Here is a 22,394-nt window from a genome sequence, read left to right as displayed (position 1 = left end):
TGTAGCCATTGATGTCATCTATCGACCACAAGTTAAAGATTGGCGATCCGTTAGATACTGACCGAGTTATAGGCAAAACTTGGTGCAAAAATGAGGAAAATTTTATATTTTCACAAACAGGGTATGGAACTTGCATCCTCGAATAACTTCCGACACAGACATCTGAGGGCATGGCCGTCCAAGAAGAAAATGTAGCCATTGATGTCATCTATCGACCACAAGTTAAAGATTGGCGATTCGTTGGATACCGACCAAGTTATAGACAAAACTTGGTGCAAAAATGAGCCTTAGGAGATTAGCAAATTTATTAAAAAAATATATTTTTTTTATATTTTTCAGTCTTTTTTGATTTAAAGCATTATTTGAATGAAAAGAAACTTATTTGAACCAATCGGCATTAAAAAAAATCATTTTAATTTTTTTTGCAAAATTTCTCAAAAAAATCGTAAGGGGTAAGCCTTATGAAATTTTCGAGTTGTAAATTTTTTAAAAATTTTTTTCTGATTTTTTATCCTTTTCTTAATTTAAAGCATTATTTGAGTGAAAAGAAACTTATTGCAACAAATTCGCATTTAAATATATCACATTTATAGATTTTGCTAAATTGTTCAAAAATAAGGAAAATTTTACATTTTCTCAAACAGGGTAAGGAACTTGGTTCCTCGAATAACTTCCGACACAGACATCTCAGAGCATGGCCGTCCAAGAAGAAAATGTAGCCATTGGTGTCATCTATCGACCACAAGTTAAAGATTGGCGATCCGTTGGATAACGACCGAGTTATAGGCAAAACTTGGTGCAAAAATGAGGAAAATTTTACATTTTCTCAAACAGGGTAAGGAACTTGGTTCCTCGAATAACTTCCGACACAGACATCTGAGGGCATGGCCGTCCAAGAAGAAAATGTAGCCATTGGTGCCATCTATCGACCACAAGTTAAAGATTGGCGATCCGTTGGATACCGACCGAGTTATAGCCAAAACTTCGTGCAAAAATGAGGAAAATTTTACATTTTCTCAAACAGGGTAAGGAACTTGGTTCCTCGAATAACTTCCGACACAGACATCTCAGAGCATGGCCGTCCAAGAAGAAAATGTAGCCATTGGTGTCATCTATCGACCACAAGTTAAAGATTGGCGATCCGTTGAATAACGACCGAGTTATAGCCAAAACTTCGTGCAAAAATGAGGAAAATTTTACATTTTCTCAAACAGGGTATGGAACTTGGTTCCTCGAATAACTTCCGACACAGACATCTCAGAGCATGGCCGCCCAAGAAGAAAATGTAGCCATTGGTGCCATCTATCGACCACAAGTTAAAGATTGGCGATCCGTTGGATACCGACCGAGTTATAGCCAAAACTTCGTGCAAAAATGAGGAAAATTTTACATTTTCTCAAACAGGGTATGGAACTTGGTTCCTCGAATAACTTTCGACACAGACATCTCAGAGCATGGCCGCCCAAGAAGAAAATGTAGCCATTGGTGCCATCTATCGACCACAAGTTAAAGATTGGCGATCCGTTGGATACCGACCGAGTTATAGCCAAAACTTCGTGCAAAAATGAGGAAAATTTAACATTTTCTTAAACAGGGTATGGAACTTGCATCCTCGAATAACTTCCGACACAGACATCTGAGGGCATGGCCGTCCAAGAAGAAAATGTAGCAATTGATGTCATCTATCGACCTCAAGTTAAAGATTGGCGATCTGTTGGATACCGACCAAGTTATAGGCAAAACTTGGTGCAAAAATGAGCCTTATGAAATTTTTAAATTTTTAGAATTTTTTTAATTTTCTTAAATTTTTTATTCTTTTTTTTATTTAAAACATTATTTGAGTGAGAAGGAACTTATTTCAACCGATTGGCATTAAAATAAATCAGTTTAATTTTTTTGCAAAATTTCCCAAAAAAATCATAAGGGGTAAGCCTTATGAAATTTTCGAGTTGAAATTTTTTTTGAATTTTTTTTGTTATATTTTATTCTTTTTCTAATTTAAAGCGACATTTGAGTGAAGAGAAACATATTGCAACAAATTTGCATTAAAATAAATCATTTTTTTTAATATTTTAAATTGCTCAAAAAAAGCTAAGGCAATAGCCTTAAGAAGTTTTCCTTTTTTTTATTTTTTATTCTTTTTTATTTAAAGCATTATTTGAGTGAAAAGAAACCTTTTTCAACAATCCAAGGTCTTGGAGTTCCTGGCCAATCATTTCTGGCTTTCTCAGACTTTGTTTTCTCACAACTGGTTGGTCAGCCCGGAACAGTCAGGAAGAACAAAGCAACAGTCTGAATGAGATTTGATATTAGTTCCGTCTGTTGAGAAACCACCCGTAAGGACATTTTAGTTTCAATAAATAAAAAATAGTAAAACATTGAGTTATGGAAAAAGCGTAGTTTGTCTGAAAAACATTAAATATCCCCAGAAGGCTAAATTAAAAATTACCTCACAAAACAACCAGACAAAAGATAGTTCTTTGAAAAACACAAACAACTCCCGAGAAGAACCACAAATTAAAACCCACATACATTAAAACCACTATACGATGTATCGCCCAGAAGAGCTTATAATATTTCTAATTAGATTTTGATTTCTTTGCCTGTTTCTTCGTAGCTGTCAATCATCCACGACTCCCTCATCTTCCATCATCTGTATATGATTAGGATTATATATCATTCCCTCAAAGAAACTTGTTTTATTGTTGCCTGATCTTCTTCGAATCTTGAAACAAATTCTTCACATATTCTCCAATTCCTGGTAGTAGCTTCTCGATCGACAAGAACTCAGTATAAAAGGACCAACATTAAAGGTGTCTTCATCATACCACAATCGACAGGCATTGTTTTAACATACTCGGGAACACATTCTGTACAAACTAAGCAACAAAATGTTTGCCAAACTGGTAAGATATAGTGCTCTCAGTACGTTCGTCCAAGATGTCTAACGATCAGTACAATTTCTTTATTCCTCAAGTTCATTGTCGCCCTCGCTATTGTCTGTGCTTCGGCTTATCCTCCGTCGACGTATACGCAGCCGGTCGTATATCCGTTGGCCAAAAGTGCGGGAGTTGTGCCCACGTACAGCTACAACGCACCGGTGGCAGCGTACTCTATCTTCTCCGGAACTCCAGTTACCTACTCGACATACTCCAGCTGACCGTCCGTCTACAGCTATAGCGGTTCGCCAGCAGTGCGAACTTATTCCTATTACTAAGGACGTATCTCTGTTGTCTAGATCGTTCATGTCGAAATGGTAAAGATACTTGCCTATGCATCTGTTTATTTCTTTTAACAAACAATCAAACTGTACAATAAAGTAACTGCACATTCATTCAAACGCTTTCAAGCTCACAGTTCCTTTTTTTTTGTTTTTTCCAAAATGACGTTCCAAAGCGGAAGGTGCTCATTAAAGCTAAAAGACGTAATTTAAGTTGGCGCATTGAAAATTAAAAACCAAAAACAAAAGCCCTCATCCGTATGGCAATTGTTGGTGGACAACACGTTTGCAGTAGCGATGTCCGTCATGCGATTATGCGACCATGTTTAGCATAACCCTAGCGTTTCAATGCCAGCTCGCGATTATGTCACAATGGAGGTTTCGATTGGTTCGATCGGGTAGTGTTAGGATCGTGCCTGGATATGGGGCTGGCGTGGAATAGATTTGTTTTTGGTGCGTTTGTCGGCGAACAGGGTAAAATCGTGCCAACACGTGGGTTTTGGGGCGGTTCGACTTCCTCCAGTGCAAAAGCGTAGTTTGTCTTTATTCGTCTGACATATTATAACGCAAGTTGAGATCCTATCTACAGAACGTATTTAGCGGCAAGAGGTGCACTGTAGGCGAATGGAGAAGCCAGAGCAGGAGCGGCGGCATAAGCGGACACGTAAGGAGCGGCCGAATAGGCGGCATAGGCCGGATTGATAACCTGCGAGTTGTGCGATGTGACAACGGCCGAATCTCCCACATTAGCGTATCCGGCAGTGTAGGCGACGGCCGGAACAGCTGCTGGAGCGACGCCCAACGGTGCAGAGTAGGCGAGAGGAGCGGCAGTGTAGGCGAATGGAGCTGCTGGTAGAAGACCACCTGGCTTGGCACTTACGCTGGCAACCACAGCTAACAGGGCGACGATCATCTAAGCAAATGTAGAAAGAAACGGTTCCAGATAAGAAGGATGCTAGCAGGACATAGTAGAGATCGGAAAGAATATTACCACTTTGGAGAACATTTTTGGTTGTTTGGTTTGTTGTTTGTTTGGCTATAAAGCTTCGATGTATTCGATAAGATAGGAGATGTACTGACTGATGTCCACCTTCCAGCTGACATGTCTTTTATATACCTCCATCAAAGGCTCTACCCCTATCAGCTCTTTAAGAAAGAAATCCATTTGCCACCTCTGCCTCATGAAATATCCTCCATAAATCCTTCCTTTTTGTGTGGACTTTAGCATTTTTCTCTCTTCACTTTCCGAATGTTCAACGCCACCATCAACTCCATTGCTGCATTTCAACGAGATGCAAATCCACAGTTCACTTGTCCTTGCAATGTCGCGTACGAGCTTACCCCTCTGGAACTGTTTCCTTTTCACACTTTAAACCAGCGGCATTTGAAAACACCGAAGAAAGTATCGCAAAGCAACCAAGCTGCTGTTACCAAGGGTACCATCGGCTGTTGGAATACTAATCGTTTGAGCTACGTGGAAATGCTTCGATCAATTGCTGTAACTTGGTACAGATATGGATTATGGAGTGATTGCCATCAATGCATTTATTGATTAATTCTGATGCAGTTCCTTGATAGCTTAATTAAAACCCTATCTTTTGGCGGTATATTGCGCTTGAATAGGAGTACCCTAATGGTATATTTTTATTCAGAAAAAAGCGCATAAAGTGAAAGAAATAAGCGACACTGTTGATAAAGAAATGGTGTCATATTGTTGCTTGTTAAGCGTTGGCTATTCCCAAAATATTGAAACATAATGTGGGATTAAATGAAGAGAAAAGTCTACAAACCCCGTCATTTTCCTTTCGAAACAACCTTCCAGATACGACAAAGTTTCATCGTTTCGGACACCAAGAGAACATACAATAGAAAGAGGATACACTAATCGCTAGCTGCTATTCGTCATTCTAGTGTTTAATATAGCTGTCCCGTTTTGGCACATTATCCTTGTTTCTGATTGGAGATTTTCTATCACTACCACTTACTGGCACGATCGACCATACTCCTCTATTTGAAGCTCACGATCGGTACTAATATGAGTAAAAGGGACAACTATATGAATTACTAGAATGCCTAAATGGTCTAACGAGAATAAGCCTCCTCCATAGTATGTTCTATTGGTGTCAAAAATCGCAAAACTGCTCATATTTTCGACGATTTGTCGCAACCACCGATGGAGATTTGAACGAGTGAAAAGAGAGGTAACCAAAATTATAATTAAAAACAGTTTTGAAATATATGAACTTTGGGGTTTGTGAGTCAGCTCACTAACGTGAAAAAATGTGCTCGTTTTGCTCAACCCCCCGAGTGAGCCGCTTCCAAACAACACTAATCACAGCAATATAACGCCCTTGAACCAGTGCACTAAATAACGCCACCGATCGATGACACATTAAATCGTGCATATGCCCGGTGCAAACCCTCCGGGACCATAATTTACCGCTTGAGCGAACCAAAATCTATTTTGCACCTTACGCCACCCTCCCGACGAAATCAACCTTGCCAGAGTGCCGCCACCATCGTCGACCGTAATCCGATTTCTTGTACGGTGCTTGGTACGTGATCTGCATATTAACTACGCGCCAAAGTGCATCCATAAAGTGGCGCGCGTAATCAGCTGGTAGCGAGTGAACTAGTTACTATTTGGGTATTTTATTGCTCGCTCGGCAGGTGACAAAATGACTGATGAAGAAGAGCACCGAAGGGGACACGATGCGCTGTGCACTAGTTTCCGACGGGCGGGCAGGTCCTAGTAATATCCATCCTGCCATTAACTGCCGTAGTAGGAGGTGTCGCGATCGGTAAGCGATTTCAATCGAATATAAAAGATGAACCGATCGTTACAAGGATCATACAGCAAACAAGCTTCGATCAGTTAGCAACTCCAGTTCTTAAGCTCAGCTCAACAACATCTCCACCAACCAAACCGAAAATGTTCACCAAACTGGTACGTAAGCGTTTCCTTCAAGGATTAGTGAGGATACTGACATCTTTATCTTTCAATATCCCGCTTTAGATCTGCATCGCCGCTCTGGCCATCTCGTGCACTTCGGCCGAGCCAGGACTTTTGGCTCCAGTTGCTGCCCCGGTTGCTTATGCCGCAGGACCTGCCGTTGTCACTGCCCAGAGTTCGCAGGTTGTCGCTCGTAACTACAATGGAATTGCCCCGCTCGCCTACACCGCTCCGGCCGTAGCCTATGCTGCACCAGCCGTCGCTAAGGTTGCTGCTCCGGTGGCTTATGCTGCTCCGGCACCACTTGCTGCCACTTATGCTGCTGCTCCGCTGGCTGCACCATTTGCCGCTCCTTATGCCGCTCCTTATGCTGCTCCTTATGCTGCTCCTTATGCTGCTGGTTTTGCGACTCCCTACGCAGCACCGTTTGCTGCTGGATATGCTGCCCCCTATGCTGCACCGTATGCTAAGGCGTTCGCTAGTCCGCTGCTTGCCCGATCTCCTTACCAGCTGTGGTGAAGAGAAGGACATAGCCCCCGTTGTCGTTACAGCCACATCAACAGTTCCTTAAGAATGTCAGTCTGGTGAACGTTTTTATTTTGTTGTTGAGCAATAAAATATATTAGAATGTTTGAAACAATGTAACAAACGATCAGTGTATTGGACTTTATTCCTTTTCGTTCTCCACATTCAAGAAAGACAAGCAAAAACATTTTCAAAAACTAGGAAAATAACTTCAACTAAATTGTGACGATGTTCAACTGTCCCAAATCTCCTGCAATCCACTGTACCTTGAGATATTCGAAACATTATTATTCTCGTGCTTGTTGACTTCCCACCTTCAAATTGATGTCCGTGATTGATTTAAGAATATTCTTGAAATTTGATCAAACTCGTTCAAACTTCCAGTTACATAACGCCAGAAAACGAAAGCAAGTGATCGATTAAACTGGTTTTGCCATCTATGTGCATGACAATACGGTTTGTTTCTTCTTTTCTTATATACCTACCACTAACCGCTTCTAATACTGGTACTTGAGCTGGTTTCGTTTTCGCAAAACAACAACCAACACAAGCCTAATTAGAAGAACGAAAAGAAGGAAACAGAACCAACAATAGCAAATGTCAACAACAATCTAAAAATGGAACCAAATAATCCGCACAATTCGTGCTTCTTGCCTTGAAGTGTGTTTGTAAGTAAAAACGATTAATATTACTTCATTTTGTAGTTCAGTTTTGATGGGCTATTATTTTGTAACGCTGTAAAAAAATATTAAAAACATGAAATATCCACAGAAGGCTAAATTTAAAAATTACCTCACAAAACAACCAGACAAAAGATAGTTTTTTCAAAAACACAAACAACTCCCGAGAAGAACCACAAATTAAAACCCACATACATTAAAACCACTGTACGATGTATCGCCCAGAAGAGCTTATAATATTTCTAATTAGATTTTGATTTCTTTGCCTGTTACTTCGTAGCTGTCAATCATCCACGACTCCCTCATCTTCCATCATCTGTATGTATATGATTAGGATTATATATCATTCCCTCAAAGGAACTTGTTTTATTGTTGCCTGATCTTCTTCGAATCTTGAAACAAATTCTTCACATATTCTCCAATATTCTCCAAGAACTCAGTATAAAAGGACCAACATTAAAGGTGTCTTCATCATACCACAATTGACAGGCATCGTTTTAACATACTCGGGAACTCATTCTCTACAAACTAAGCAACAAAATGTTTGCCAAACTGGTAAGATATAGTGCTCTCAGTACTTTCGTCCAAGAATTCTAACGATCAGTACAATTTCTTTATTCCTCAAGTTCATTGTCGCCCTCGCTATTGTCTGTGCTTCGGCTTTTCCTGTGACGCCCTATACGCAGCCGGCCGTCTATCCGTTGGCCTACAGTGCGGGAGTTGTGCCCACCTACAGCTACAACGCCCCGGTGGCAGCGTACTCTACCTTCTCCGGAACTCCAGTTACCTACTCGACATACTCCAGCTTACCGTCCGTCTACAGCTATAGCGGTTCGCCAGCAGTGCGAACTTATTCCTATTACTAAGGACGTATCTCGGTAGTCTAGATCGTTCATGTCGAAATGGTAAAGATACTTGCCTATGCATCTGTTTATTTCTTTTAACAAACAATCAAACTGTACAATAAAGTAATTGCACATTCATTCAAACTCTTTGAAGCTCACAGTTCCATTTTTTCGAAAATGATGTTCCAAAGCGGAAGGTGCTCATTAAAACTAAAAGACGTAATTTAAGTTGGCGCATTGAAAATTAAAAACCAAAAACAAAAGCCCTCATCCGTATGGCAATTGTTGGTGGACAACACGTTTGCAGTAGCGATGTCCGTCATGCGATTATGCGACCATGTTTAGCATAACCCTAGCGTTTCAATGCCAGCTCGCGATTATGTCACAATGGAGGTTTCGATTGGTTCGATCGGGTAGTGTTAGGATCGTGCCTGGATATGGGGCCCGCGTGGAATAGATTTGTTTTTGGTGTGTTTGTCGGCGAACAGGGTAAAATCGTGCCAACACGTGGGTTTTGGGGCGGTTCGACTTCCTCCAGTGAGAATTCGAAGGGGAACTCGGGTTATCGGGGTTTTTTTTGGCAGATGGGTAACAGCTGATAGTTGTTACCGAGGTGGAACGCTTTTGGGGACGTTTCTGGTGGGAACGATCGCGCTGCCATATAAATACTCGATATGCGGGTATTATTGGCTCATTACACACTAATTGACCGTCCATCAAGCAGCAGTTGCCTCGAGGTAGTCCGACCAGTAGAAATAAAAGATTCACGCGCAAAACCATGTTTACTAAGGTGGTAAGTAAATCGTTAGCAGTGACTTCCGGAAGTAGTTCAAATCCGTAACAGATTCTGTTTGATATCGATCGTTACAGTCCATCGTTGCAGTCTGCAGCATGCTCGCTGTAGCTTCCGCCGAGCCACATGTCTTCACGCCCGTCGGTCCTGCCGTTGTTACTGCCCAAAGTTCCCAGGTGTTCGCCCGGACGTATAACGGTTTCGTGCCCTTCGCTGTGCCTGCTCCAGTACCCGCTCCAGTGCCCGCTCCGGCCTACCACTTCCATACACCTGCCTTCGTTCTACCTGCGCCTCCAGCTCCTGTCTTCTATCCGCAGCCCGTCGTCTACAACCCACCGACGGCAGTGCCAGTTCCGGTCCCGGTTCCGGCTGCTCCGGCTGCCATATTGCCGACGGTGGTGGCCGCTGCTCCCGCTGCGAAGCTGGTGACCGCTGCACCGGTGGCGAAGGTTGCAAAGCTCGTACGACCCGCTCCCTTCCATGCCACCTTCCGCTATCGGTCCGTCGTTGCCTAATCGGCCTAATGTGTGGATGTGCAAGCGATGCGTGTGGTGGTGGCCCCAGAGGCAAACATGTGATTAAGTAGTGCTTAAGCTGATCAGTGACATAGACTGCAATCGAATGGCACAACTTCCTTTGCCGGAGCGGCACGGCAAAGTGGTACGCTATTGCTGTAATAAATGTACAGTTCCATCTGTAACTGTCGAAACATATATGAGGTGTTTGTTTAATTATTTTAGTTTCAGCGTTGTATTACTGTCCATTACACATGCTCTTTATGAGTTGAGAGAACTCAAGAGGCGAAGATTAATTTCTGCTGCGTCTGACCTATAGTCACGCTACTATTCTCATGTGCTTGATAAGAATTTAAACAATTCTAAAATGGACGATGGTGATTTCGAAGAAATGAAAAAAGATGAAGAAATAAAGGAAGATGAAGGAACACCATCGATCATTCTCTTGGAAATTAGTTATAACAATAAAGAGCTGAATAATTAGCAACAATATAACAGTTGTTTTAACTGACATTCTACCCTCATCGAATGCATCCTAATGTATTGCGATTGTCTAAGTTGTATATGATTCTTTATGAAGAAATTCCTAAAACATAGAATAAAGAGCAACATAAACAGGCTGATACGAAGCATATCTTGACCATTTCGAACGTAATTGTATGATGATCCTAATGAAGTCATTGCCACTATGATAAATCGACTAAGATCAGAACCTTCTTAAAAATTGAAAAAAATTACCTAGAATTACAGATAGCAGATAAGTAATTTACAGTGAATTACTTTGCAACCATATCTCTATCTCTCTCTTCTCTCTCTTCTTGGCCTACTCTACTAGTGTTGAGCACGTCTTAAAGACATGGCCAAGTCTCCAATCCGTTTTCCAGGAAACTCGGGCTAGGGCTGTAGTCCTCCATCCACGAATGCATCCGATTTCCGACAAGTTTAACTCCACGTGATCCCGTGAACGGGCTTGAAGAGCTCCTCTATGTTTCGAGCCGTCTTTGCAACCTTATGTTTATGAATAAGTTCCTCACAAATATTTTTACCCTATGTCACCCTATAAAGGATTTCCTCCTTTTCCTGTATAGTATGCAATTTTTAGTACAGAGAATATCAACTATAATTTGTACTTGCAATAGTGATTTTATTTTCAAAACATAACCAAAATCAACCGATCACTCGGTGGTGTGTTCCCGGCAGAAAGATTCATTTTACAACAGCAACGACCCGTAGGTACCGTAAGGATACGCACTGTATGCGTATGGCGAAGCTGTGTAAGCCGCAGCATAGGGAGCAGCAGTGTAGGCAGCCGTGGCGAATGGAGTGGCCAGTGGAGAAGCAACCGCTACGGAGGGAGCGGCAACGAGAGGAGCCGAGTAGGCCAGCGGAAAGACGGGTTTGCTGTAGGCAGTAGCAACCAGCAGGCCGAAGAAGAAGATCTGCGAAAAACGAATTATTAGTCAAAGCCGTAGAAGATCCTGAGCTAAAGGACCAAAAACAGGTTCAATTCCTTCAAGATCCTTAATGGTTTTGTTCACTCACGATTTTGGCAAACATTGTTGAATGGATTTGGATTGTTTTCGGTTGGCAGAACAACTGTACCGACTGTCGAAGAATGGCCACCGTATTTATACTCTTCTAGGTCTGTCAGATTGGGTAGGAGTGTATCCAACAAAATCCTTGTCAACTGCTCCCAATTGCAAATATTTTAAAATGCTACCAACGATTACATCGAGAGCAGTCGGTAGCCTTCAAACATTCCACCCTTGTCAACCGCGCACCAACACGCATCGGAAGGACTCGTGTCGTCAAGGTCAGATTGCGGCTCTTCTTGAGCGGTTGCGTAACTTGTACGATCGCGCATGACACCGTTAGCATGATCACGTCCGAATCGTCGCGATTGGTCAACACACTATGGCGGAGTACCGTTTATTATGCGTTTTTGATACCGATGATGTTACCAATCGATGGCAACTTCCAACATTAATATTCCCATCGTATGACCAGGTGGATTTGCTGGAGTGGTGGACGATTCGCACTGTTCCCCGGGTGAAATTCAACAGTACTTGCGCATGCAAATGGAGTTTTGGGGACACACTGGTAGTCGTCGCCAGTATAAAAAGCATCCTCAACTGCAACAATGGCATCAGTAACCGCACTGCAATCTAACAAGCAAGCTTTCGCCTTTTGAACAGTTCAGTTCTCCTCAAACCCACCCAATAAGCATCATGTCTGCCAAAATTGTGGTAAGTGTGCTTCCTGGGGTTTGCAAGTGTTCTGAAATTCCCACTTAATTCTTGAGCGTATCTTCAACTTCCTCAGATCTGTCTGGCTGTGTGCGTGTTCGGTGCTGCTTCCGCCGGTGTTGTTCCTGTTGCGGCGCCACTAGCAGCGGCCGGAGTTGTTGCACCCTACGCCACCTCGTACAACGCACACACCGTGAATCATGCTGTGGCGGCTCCGGTCGTTGCTGCTGCTCCGGCCGTCGTTGCTGCTCCGGCTGCACGCTTCGTAGCTCCAGCGGCTCCAGCTCTGGCGTACACCGCTGCCGGACTGCCCGCTTACAGTGCATATACTGCCGGTGGTCTGCCGGCCCTCAGCCCATACACGGCTTACACCGGACTTCCAACACCGTACGTTTTCTAAGCTGACCTCTCAAGCTGCTAGAAAAACAGTCACAGTTTGGCTAGACTGAATGGGTTCTGACGAGATAAAGAGATTGTTCACACTATCATCTTCTTTCTGTTGAATTCTTTTGTACATACTTTGTTTCCTTCGTAACTCAATTTTTTATCAAAACAAAATACAACACTTCGTAGAAGAAACATTCTAAAATGGACATCCTTCCTTTCGATAATAATTCGCTAATATCCGAACACCATTTTTTGCAACTCGTAACATACTATTATCACATTTGTACCTTCCAATTCACCTCATTTAGAGTGCTCTAGCAAGTCCTCTCGATAGCATCTAAAGTAAACGATAATTGCTCAATCAAATTTCCACTAATCCTAATCGATGTAGAACATTGCAGCCTTCTAATCGATCACTTTAATGATCACTATTAAAATAATTAGCCTTACTTAAGTTCGCTCAACACTACCCAAGGCAGATCGATAAGAACCGAAACTTTAAAAAAATATGTACCGAATGTCACGTAAGTCCCTTTTTCTATACGTTAGCTACACGTGTCCGACCGTGTCCTATGACCCTGGTGGAAATTGAAAACTAATTCGAACGCAATCTCCAACTGTCATCTGAAGGTTGTCCAATAGTGACAACTCATCGTGTAACAATTAAACGATGCAAGAGATTACGTGACCACACAGCACACATGACACGCCGACGTTGTTACACCTTAAAGGGCTTTTCGAAAGCTTCTCATTTTAGGTTGATCGTTACAACGTGTTTAATTCCACAAAGATGCTTAATCAGTTCAGCAGATGATGAACGATGATCGTGATTGAAGATCATGTTCTACAGTTTTGCTCGCTGATACCTTTTCTGCTTAAGGATGGATCTGAAAGGTTTTTGGTACAATAAATTCATCACACACCAACACCATGGCCGCGTGGCGAAGGCAATAGGGCACGAAGTCATTTCTTCGCCGTACGGGTCAAGCCCTTACTGCGTTGACCGTGAGATATGTTGAAGAGGTCTACACACTGGCCAGCAATTGAACCGCGTACAAGAACACGTGCAACCGTACCAAGATGATCAATATTGTGCTACACATTTTGCCTCTCAACCTTTGTCGCTTTTCCGCCGTAACACCCTTGAGGAGTTTGCCCTTTCGAAGCACAATGTAGCCTCGATTCGGGTGATATGCGAACCAGCGGCGCTCGTAAACCTTTTGTAGGTCACCGAAATACACCCCCGATGTTTGTTCGATCTTGCAGCAGGACGGCATGAAATTGAGTTTTTCAATTTTCTCCAACACCGTCGCTTCCATTCGATTTCTGGCCAAACTCTGCTGGTGGCGATCCCTTTAGGGCCGGACGTTTGAACAAACCTTTGTCCTATCCGCACCAGCGCTAGCGTAACGATCTCCGGCAGCGACCGGTGTAACCTTCAGTCTCAAACTTAATTTCCTTCTCAAGTCACCTTCTCTCCCACGATGTGTGTGTGTGTTTTATGACGGGAATGGCGGAAGGGCGGATCATAAATGTAACAGAACGTGATCGTGCGTGGTGACGAGCTGGTGGAGATATTAATTATCGATAATTTGTTGAAACGACCGTAAGACACCGGACTTACTACCGGCTGACAGTCATTGATTCATTTTTTTAATATCCTGCTTCGATGAGTCACGGTCACTGCACGAATAGAACAGTTCCCGGTGCAGCGAAAATGGAACTGGAATTTATTAATTTCGCCTACCATAAATGATGTCAGTTCATGTCCTTTAACTTGTTCATTGTCGCGGAAAGTAAGGTCTACATTCTCTGTTGTGTAATATATTCCTTCACGTGGCTCGAACTGTTGGAATTCATCATCTCTGAGAGACTTCCAGACACCCTTTCAAAAGTACCTAAAGCCAGTGGCGGATCAAGCTTCTCAGAGGCCCTGAGCGGAATGGTAATTGGGGCCCCAAAATTAGAGAGAGTAGCACTGTCTTCTTCTTATTCTTATGCGGAATGTCTGTGACCTCCTATGTTCAGTGAAACAACTGTTTCCCTGTCCATGCCTATACTCCTATGTCTGCACCTTCTGTAGATTTCCTTCCATCAGTAAAAAATATTGGGTTTGTTTTAATATTTTGTTTGTTAAGCATTATTTGAGTGAAAAGAAGGATGTTTCTACAAATTCGCATGAACATACATCAATTTATAAATTTTACTAAATTACTCAAAAAAAGGATAACCCCTTATGAAATTTTTAAGTTGAATTTTTTTTAAATTTTTTTTATTATTTTTTATTCCTTTTTAATTAAAAGCATTATTTGAGTGAAGAGAAACTTATTATAACAATTTCGCATTAAAAAAAGAAAATTTTTAAATTTTGCAAAATTTCTCAAAAAATCGTAAGGGGTAAGCCTTATGAAATTTTCGAGTTGAAAAATGTTTTTGTTATTTTTTATCCTTTTCTCAATTTAAAGCATTATTTGAGTGAAGAGAAACTTATTGCACAAATTCCCATTAAAATTTATCGAGTTTAAAATTTTTGCTAAATTTCCCCAAAAAAATCGTAAGGGGTAAGCCTTATAAAATTTTCGAGTTGAAATTTTTTTTGAAATTTTTTGTTATTTTTTATCCTTTTCTCAATTTAAAGCATTATTTGAGTGAAGAGAAACTTATTGCACGAATTCCCATTAAAATTTATCGAGTTTAAAATTTTTGCTAAATTTCCCCAAAAAAATCGTAAGGGGTAAGCCTTATGAAATTTTCGAGTTGAAATTTTTTTTGAAACTTTTTTGGTATATTTTATTCTTTTTTTAATTTAAAGCGTTATTTGAGTGAAGAGAAACTTATTGCAACAAATTTGCATTAAAATATATCATTTTTTTAAATTTTGCGAAATTACTCAAAAAAGGCTAAGGCAGAAGCCTTAGAAGATTGGCAAATTTATAGATTAAAAAAAAATTATTATTTTTTATCCTCACAATGCAATCCCGGGGCCCCACAACCGACGCAAGAAAATAACTGAAGTGTTGCAATATTGTAAGACATGCATATTGAACTCTAAAAGCCCCAAAAATTTCGGGACCCCTTTAGCCTCGGAACTCGACTATATTGACAATGTACATAAATATATTGAGCACTCGACTTTGGTTTGGAAATTGTTAGACCTTATAGTTGTTACATGTGACAAAATGTGTATCACTTATATTCACAGATGACAGTTTAATTCTTAATCCTGTCCTTCGTTGGTAACAAGAAACGCTAAATGGCTTTCGTCGACCTCTGAAGTAAGACTCCAAGAACACGACGGCGCTCCAAGAGTGTACGGTTGAAAGGTGTTCATAAATTTTGCTCCTCTGATCGCCCCTGAACGCACGATCAGTTAGCTGCCCCGAGCAGTTCAAAGGGTCGTATAAATCGCCAGCGAGTACTAGCGCAACTCAACGTCCCTTCGAAGGTCTGCAAAGAACTGTCAATAACCTATTGGGAAGCATTATAAAAGTAGCTCCATTTTTATACCATTTTAAACGGCAAACGCCACAGTGAAAGAGAACCCAAACAGAAGGGTGGTGAACGCAATTGCATAGTCGTATCATGTATCGGTCCATGATAATGCAAATCGAGTGTAGCACGCGTTAGAAATTCCACGCGAATATTCAACATCCAATTGCCGTACCATGTTCCTCTCCTTGGCTTATGCCGAGGCAGGACGAATAGCCCGGGGGACTATTAATCAATTTTATAGCATTTCTCATAAATGTTATGAAACGTGGCGTCGTGGCGGCTGGTCGATTGTGATCTCACCGTCCGGTCTAGTCGGTGGACCAGTTTTCGGTACAGAATCGAACCACACATTGCCCGTAGCCGTCAGCACATTTGCAGAAAACTCACCTCACTCACCTAACCCACCATACACTCTTCACACTGCTGTTCCGCATCAAAAGAACGCCCGAGATCTAAGCTGAGAATATGATTTATCGAGTTCCACGTCCCACTTCCAGAATCTCGTTCCTTTTCCCAACCATTGCGTTTGCGTAATCGAACCGGACGGAGCGATTACTGTGTTCTCTGCGTCGCGCTTGTGCTTTGTTTCTAAAACCCATTCCATCTGTCACAATTTCCACGCGTCACGGCAAACCCCAGAATGGGACGACCTCAATGTGTGAGCGTTTTTAACGCTTGACTAGCTAGAACACTAACACCGCGATAAGCATCATGGCTATCGGGCCCTGTTTGATTTGACATTCCGCAGAGCAATTATTGAACGTCGCAAGAATTAGGAACAATTTATCATCCCTTTAATGGTAAATCCTTACTAGGGCGTGATATCGCACTTACCTCAGCGGGTGGTGCACTAGCTCAAAGTCATTGTCACCATCGAATGTTCATGAGGCTGGGCCACCACCATACGCGGCATGCCTATTTGTGGCAATCTGAGATGGGAGTTAATTGATAGTGACGTTCTACTTTGTCCCCTTGCTTCAATCACCATTGGTGGAGCATGATTCAACAAAATTGGAAGAACTTTAAGCTTTCTTCCTTAGGTGAAAAGCTGAACTTTTTGCTTCAACATTATTCTGTCCATATTCTAACTCTGAAAAGAACCTCCTCGAAGTGACATTCCAGATATTCATTTCTTCCCAAAAGACAGCCACTCTTCGATGGAAGAGAATGTCTCCATTCCCAGCAAACTTAGCAGCCGCGCCACATGAATTGCGTTGTTATAGCAAGCGATAATGTCACCGTAAAACAACATCAAGCGAGCAGGTTTATCTTTGACATGACACGGGTTTGCGGGTCGCTGTACTCTTTTGCTGTACAGACCGCCGAAGAGACCCTTGCGTACATTGAACTGACATCAAAGAACGAGAGCGAGATAGAAAAGAAGTACATAGCGCTCCACACCAGGATGGAAGTATGGCGCAAGGGAAGGTCGAACGAGCTGTCCACCATGGGTTACGCTCGATCGGTTCCAATGTTTGTCTCTCTGCGCTAGATGTAAAAGTACGCAGCGCTGGTACGACGCGGTCTGCATACGCGTTAGGAGACGTTTCGCTTTCAGGTGACCAGGCCCGGGACCAGCGTAACGCAGAAAAAGGGATCCGGTCAATTCAGTGCAATGTTGCAATTTACAGTGATTAAATTTATAATAAAGTCTGCCCGATCGGGCTACTCGCGCCATCGACGTCGGGGTCAGTTTGAGTGCCTTTCCGTGGGCTGCAGCACGGTGTGACAGTGTAGGGAACGTCGTACAACTGAAACAAAACGTTACCATTAGGATTTAATTTATCAACCAATCGGTACGTCCATTGAGCGGTGCTACAAATCTGTGTACGTACATGATTGGTGGGCAATCTGCAGAAATGTGACACTTTGGCAATTTGCATTCAGCTGTCACCCCGTCACTAAACGCTTAACAATTGTCGCGTGTGTGAAGGTGATTCAAAAAATTTTTTGTAAATTTTTTTTATAAATTTTGCTAAATTGCTCAAAAACAATCTAAGACTATAGCCTTAAGAAATTTTTAAATTTTTAGAATTTTTTATATTTTTTATTCTATTTTCAATTTAAAGTAATATTTGAGTGAAAAGAAACTTATTGCAACAATTTCGCATTAAAAAAAGAAAATTTTTAAATTTTGCAAAATTTCTCAAAAAAATCGTAAGGGGTAAGCCTTATGAAATTTTCGAGTTGAAAATTTTTTTTAAATTTTTTTGTTATTTTTTATCCTTTTCTGAATTTAAAGCATTATTTAAGTGAAGAGAAACTTATTGCACGAATTCGCATTAAAATTTATCGAGTTTAAAATTTTTGCTAAATTTCCTCAAAAAAATGGCAAGGGGTAAGCCTTATGAAATTTTCGAGTTGAAAAATGTTTTTAAATTTTTTTTGTTATTTTTTATTCTTTTTTAATTTAAAGCATTGTTTGAGTGAAAAGAAACTTATTACAACAAATTTGCATTAAAAAATATCAATTTATAAAATTTTACAAAATTACTCAAAAAAAAAGCTAACGCTATAGCTGTAATGGCGGGCAGGATAGCTCGATTTTGCTGTCAATAACAAGGTTCGCGTTCGCAAATGCGACAATTGCTAAGCATGTAGTGACGGGGTCACACTGGCAGCAACAGTTGGCCAAATGTGACCTTCGTTTATAATTAGTTACCATCGATCGTGACGTGTTTTTGGGGAGAGCTTTTTTTTGGTCTCTGTGTAAGGATAAAGGACGAGCGAAAAACGTGTATTAGGTTTTGTGAAATATTGGAATATTGGTAGTTAACTTTAAATATCATTCCTGTAGCTTATTTTGGACAATTCTCCACACACAAAAAAATCGTGTTGAAAGCATTAAAAAAACCTCATTCTACACCTTCCAAACACCTGATATTTATGCACACAATCGCTACGATTAATAAGGCACACACATACACATTTATCGAACAGCAAACGAGTGAACGCAAGCTTTCACGAATTTATTAGGTGCGTAAACGCGCAGACGCGACGCACTCGATCAGATTTATTTGCTGCAAAAAGGTGACATTCACTACGCACGCATCGTGCGGACAGGAAGTGGTAATAATTTGTGACCACTTGAGCTTGTGTGTCGTAATAAAGCTTTTTCTCACCTTACGCGACCCATAAAGCAGCTTTGGAATACTTTGTAACGATCGTTTTTTTTTTGTGTGAAGTGTAAAATATATATATTTCTGATAAGCTGCAAGCAGGTTGCCCCAGTGCAACGGGTTTCGTTGGGCACTAGATCATGATAGAGTCATGTGGCTGCACCATTCGGGCGAGATGCAATTAACCGGTACAGCCCCATGTATGAATCACCGAACGGCCGGGCAAAGATCGATCGGTCACGCGAAAGAACTTGCCACCCGACGGTTTGCCCTTTTCGATGGGTTAGGTTAAGCAGGACAGGTCCCACAACACAGGCCCGCGTTGCTGTGGGGCTTCTTGTTATTGCATGTGACGAGGTGTAAATAGTAAAGACCACAGGAAACACGACACCGATGTCGAGCGGTAGCATGGTTCCAATCCTGGCTCAGTTCCCGAACCCATAGCCAACCTTCTAAGCACCTTCTAGCAAAGCTAAACCACAGTAACGCTTCGCTGGAACGTGTAATTACTGAATCAGCATCAAAATAGGAAAATTGTCGATAATTGCTATACTGCCTGCTGGCAACGGATGGCAATGGTGGAGGTGTTCGTGCCTCCAACTTCTGGGTACCGAAAAAAACTAAATTCCATCGGAATGTCTAACGCGAAGAGAATGGAATACGTCTTCATATCTCTTCAGTTCGATAGCAATTTACGCACGTGCCTCTTTACGACAATCGTCCCAAAACGTTTGAGCGCAATTCAAACCATGCTCCCGCCTTCGTGGAATGGAATGAAAATAAAACTGTCTCAAGGCCAAACTCACATCGTGCAAGTGATTACCGAGGCGAGACGACACTTGACGCGCTCATGTCTTGAACGAAGTCGCATAAAATGGACGAAGGTTCCGGTGACGATGATTTCCATCCAACGGCAACGGTTTCTATTTTAAACTTTTGCAGATCCCTTTATGAAACAAACCAGCTCAGTTACTGTTAACCTTTTTTTTCTTGCTCTATAAGATGCGTTTTCGTAATCTTCGTCTCATTGTCGCCTTCGGACAATTGGATTTGAAGTTTGCAGGAGGCAAAGTTTGAGGTGAGGCTTGCCACTTGCCACACCGTTTTATCTGCTGCTGTGTGTTGCATTTGCAAAACTAGCTGCATTCGGTTAAGGTTCGGCTTATATCCTCAGCCATGGAAACGATAAAGGGAGGTGGAAAAATCGTTATTCATAAAATAGAGTACTAGTCGTGGCGTGAAAACTGTTTTAACCGCGCTGTCAACCGGCTTTCGGGGCTTCTCCCGAGCCGTACCATCCGTTGCATCAGGTCACGATTGTTTCAACCTGCCCTAGTACCTGTGTCGCTGCAGGGATGAAGTCATACTGCTTAGCCGAAAAGGGGGGTCCGCACAATGTGTCATTATTTTAAGTGAACTTATAGATGTGTTTATTACGTGCAATCTTGCAGGGTCGAAACATTCGATTGACTCGTGTAACGATGGTTCATTGTCGAAAAAACTAAGCGACGAAAATGTTGACACACGACGAAAAGGTTTGGAGTCGGGTCTGTCTAAAACCGGAGGACACTGTTTACTCCTTCTGCATGAATTGCCTTGAATTGTGCAACAGAAAGCAACTCTCTTATTGTTGCGTGCATCGAACAGGCTACTCTCTTTCCCTAACAATGTCTTCATTGATCGTGAAGTGTTATTTTGTTCCTTTACACAAAGGCCAGAATCATATACTCACTCACCACTCATCTGACATTTGATTGTGGCAATTTTTCATTTCTCGTTCACCAAAACCAAAATTGCATATTCCCGAGCATCCGTTACGGAACATTCATTACACCTCAGTGCAAGTGCCATTTACAACAAAAGCATTTCATTTCACATTAATATACACCTACATTTTATCAGATTAACAATTGCTGACATGCGCCGGCAAGGTTAGCGAGTGGAATCAAGGCACAGGACAAGAAAAAAGTGTCTCAAACCTGAAAGCAATCATTTCACCAGTTCAAAGATCACCTTATGTACCGTAGTAGAAAGAAGTAAAAAACATGTTCCTTTTGCTGACATTTTTCACTGTAAAGTACAAGGTTTTTGGTCATTTTTAATCCCTGTTCCGATTGTTCTACACAAAACCCGGCTTAAATCGTATACGTTTTTGCTCTATAAAAACTCCTTCAGATCGTTTACCATTCTCTGAGCGAGCGTAGAATAAAGTTCAGCATAATATATCCAGGTGCTTTGATTCGTCCGTTTTCGCATGCTGATTTATCGCTGTCGAATTGCTCCAGATTCGAATGTTTTGACATTTTGTGTACTACGTTTCAATGCGTTTTCGTCGCCTTATCGCTCGTTGAAGTCTTTCGTTGTAGTCGCTAGCGCTGAAGGAAAAAGGTTGCCGCAAAACAACGGACAAAATCACACTCGCTACCAGATCGACCTATTGCATCGGGTATCGGGCAACCTGATGGTAGCGTAAATCAACTTGACCCATATAGACACCACACAAATAATCCACTGCCACTCGTGTTCCCCCACCGTCCGCACACATGGCCACATCTCATCTGTATCAATTAAAGCCTGACTTATTTATCGCATTGTCAGCCCGGTAGGCCAACATTGTCCCCGTATAATTGCTTCCAGCTCACCTGGTTCACCTGAGAGCCACCGTCTGTCTAATGTATGTTGTTGCTACCATCACCCGCACCCCGCCTCCCATTCGTCAACCATTACGTAACAGGTCTCGGTGTTCATTCTAGTGCACGATCGGCCCGAAAGGGTTGGGTTGAAGCAAATGCATAGAAATGCCAACGTTTGCTTGCACCATTACCAGTGGTACCAGTCCAATGCTTGCAGCAACTCCAGCTGCTCTAGTTGATATTCTGCGTGAGAGTTCGTGATCCCCTGGGTCTGGTCAACCGCTTGCCAACTGTCTTCGTGGCATAGGCGTCTCCGATAACACATCATGTTCAAACACGCATTACGGGTGCACGATAAATAAGCCGCGAAAAGCGTTGGAGAAAAGTCAACCGCGTCGCGTACGCATTGACTCCCAAACACCTAGACCCAGATAAGCGGTGACTCTCTTGCTGATGGATTGATTTAACTCCACACAGACCACAGGCCGGCGTATTCGTTTCGAGCAGTTCACCGACTGCTCGACTGTGAATCAACTTTTCTTTCAACTCTGCAGGGACTGTCCCACTGACCGACAGAGACCTAACCAATCACACCAACCTGTCGCCTGCAAACGAATGTAGAGCCCTTTTGCTTTCATCGCATCGGACTCGTTTGCAAACCCGTCCCCCAACGTTCGGGATTGCATTACGATCCGGCTGCAGGGCTTCAGCCGACCACAACCAATCCAAAACTGTTGCTGCACTGCGTTGCTTTAAATTGTGGCATGACAACGAATTGATTAGTCATTGATGATGGTGGGAGATGCAAGAATCGTGGTGAATAGTTTTCACTTTATCACATTAATTATCGTTCACCATTTGTATGGGCAGCACAGGGAGGAATTGGTACGAGGTTTGCCCTTTTTTGGGGCAACAACTAGAGGCGAAACCAAACACCAACAGATGAGAGGAAAGTGCCGGCACTATGGCAGACAACCCTTCATTAT

At 42.1% G+C, this 22,394-nt stretch overlaps 5 protein-coding genes across 5 annotated transcripts; 3 read left to right on the top strand and 2 right to left on the bottom strand.

The window, feature by feature from the left end:
- Positions 1 to 3,717: 3,717 nt before the first annotated feature.
- LOC125770740 (cuticle protein 67-like) lies at positions 3,718 to 4,322 on the bottom strand. Its single transcript, XM_049440696.1, has 2 exons — positions 4,212 to 4,322; positions 3,718 to 4,133 (listed from the first exon to the last, which is right to left on the bottom strand). Exons 1-2 carry the CDS (start codon positions 4,224 to 4,226, stop codon positions 3,804 to 3,806), a joined length of 345 nt encoding a protein of 114 aa, XP_049296653.1. The 5' UTR covers positions 4,227 to 4,322; the 3' UTR covers positions 3,718 to 3,803.
- A 1,737-nt stretch (positions 4,323 to 6,059) lies between these two features.
- On the top strand, positions 6,060 to 12,356 carry LOC125772254 (calphotin-like). Its single transcript, XM_049443754.1, has 5 exons — positions 6,060 to 6,167; positions 6,237 to 6,688; positions 9,245 to 9,477; positions 11,683 to 11,777; positions 11,854 to 12,356. Exons 1-5 carry the CDS (start codon positions 6,153 to 6,155, stop codon positions 12,175 to 12,177), a joined length of 1,119 nt encoding a protein of 372 aa, XP_049299711.1. The 5' UTR covers positions 6,060 to 6,152; the 3' UTR covers positions 12,178 to 12,356.
- On the top strand, positions 7,855 to 8,367 carry LOC125770743 (uncharacterized). Its single transcript, XM_049440699.1, has 2 exons — positions 7,855 to 7,933; positions 8,005 to 8,367. The coding sequence occupies exons 1-2, from the start codon at positions 7,919 to 7,921 to the stop codon at positions 8,242 to 8,244; spliced, it is 255 nt and encodes an 84-aa protein (XP_049296656.1). The 5' UTR covers positions 7,855 to 7,918; the 3' UTR covers positions 8,245 to 8,367.
- LOC125770731 (calphotin-like) lies at positions 8,750 to 9,800 on the top strand. Its single transcript, XM_049440686.1, has 2 exons — positions 8,750 to 9,016; positions 9,094 to 9,800. The coding sequence occupies exons 1-2, from the start codon at positions 9,002 to 9,004 to the stop codon at positions 9,529 to 9,531; spliced, it is 453 nt and encodes a 150-aa protein (XP_049296643.1). The 5' UTR covers positions 8,750 to 9,001; the 3' UTR covers positions 9,532 to 9,800.
- On the bottom strand, positions 10,655 to 11,148 carry LOC125770747 (uncharacterized). Its single transcript, XM_049440705.1, has 2 exons — positions 11,074 to 11,148; positions 10,655 to 10,970 (listed from the first exon to the last, which is right to left on the bottom strand). The coding sequence occupies exons 1-2, from the start codon at positions 11,086 to 11,088 to the stop codon at positions 10,743 to 10,745; spliced, it is 243 nt and encodes an 80-aa protein (XP_049296662.1). The 5' UTR covers positions 11,089 to 11,148; the 3' UTR covers positions 10,655 to 10,742.
- Positions 12,357 to 22,394: the final 10,038 nt, after the last annotated feature.

The sequence above is a fragment of the Anopheles funestus genome, chromosome 3RL (genome assembly GCF_943734845.2).
Source record: "Anopheles funestus chromosome 3RL, idAnoFuneDA-416_04, whole genome shotgun sequence".
In the NCBI taxonomy this organism is placed as follows: Eukaryota; Metazoa; Arthropoda; class Insecta; order Diptera; family Culicidae; genus Anopheles; species Anopheles funestus.
Note: the sequence above shows the minus strand (reverse complement) of the source record. Positions and strands in the feature narration are given on the sequence as shown.

Bases quoted from the DNA above. Each gene is read 5' to 3' on its own strand.
- LOC125772254 (XM_049443754.1), top strand. The intron at 6,689-9,244 runs GTGAAGAGAAGG...TGCCTGCTCCAG, and splicing joins CGATCTCCTTACCAGCTGTG to TACCCGCTCCAGTGCCCGCT. The intron at 9,478-11,682 runs GTACGACCCGCT...AATGGCATCAGT, and splicing joins TGGCGAAGGTTGCAAAGCTC to AACCGCACTGCAATCTAACA.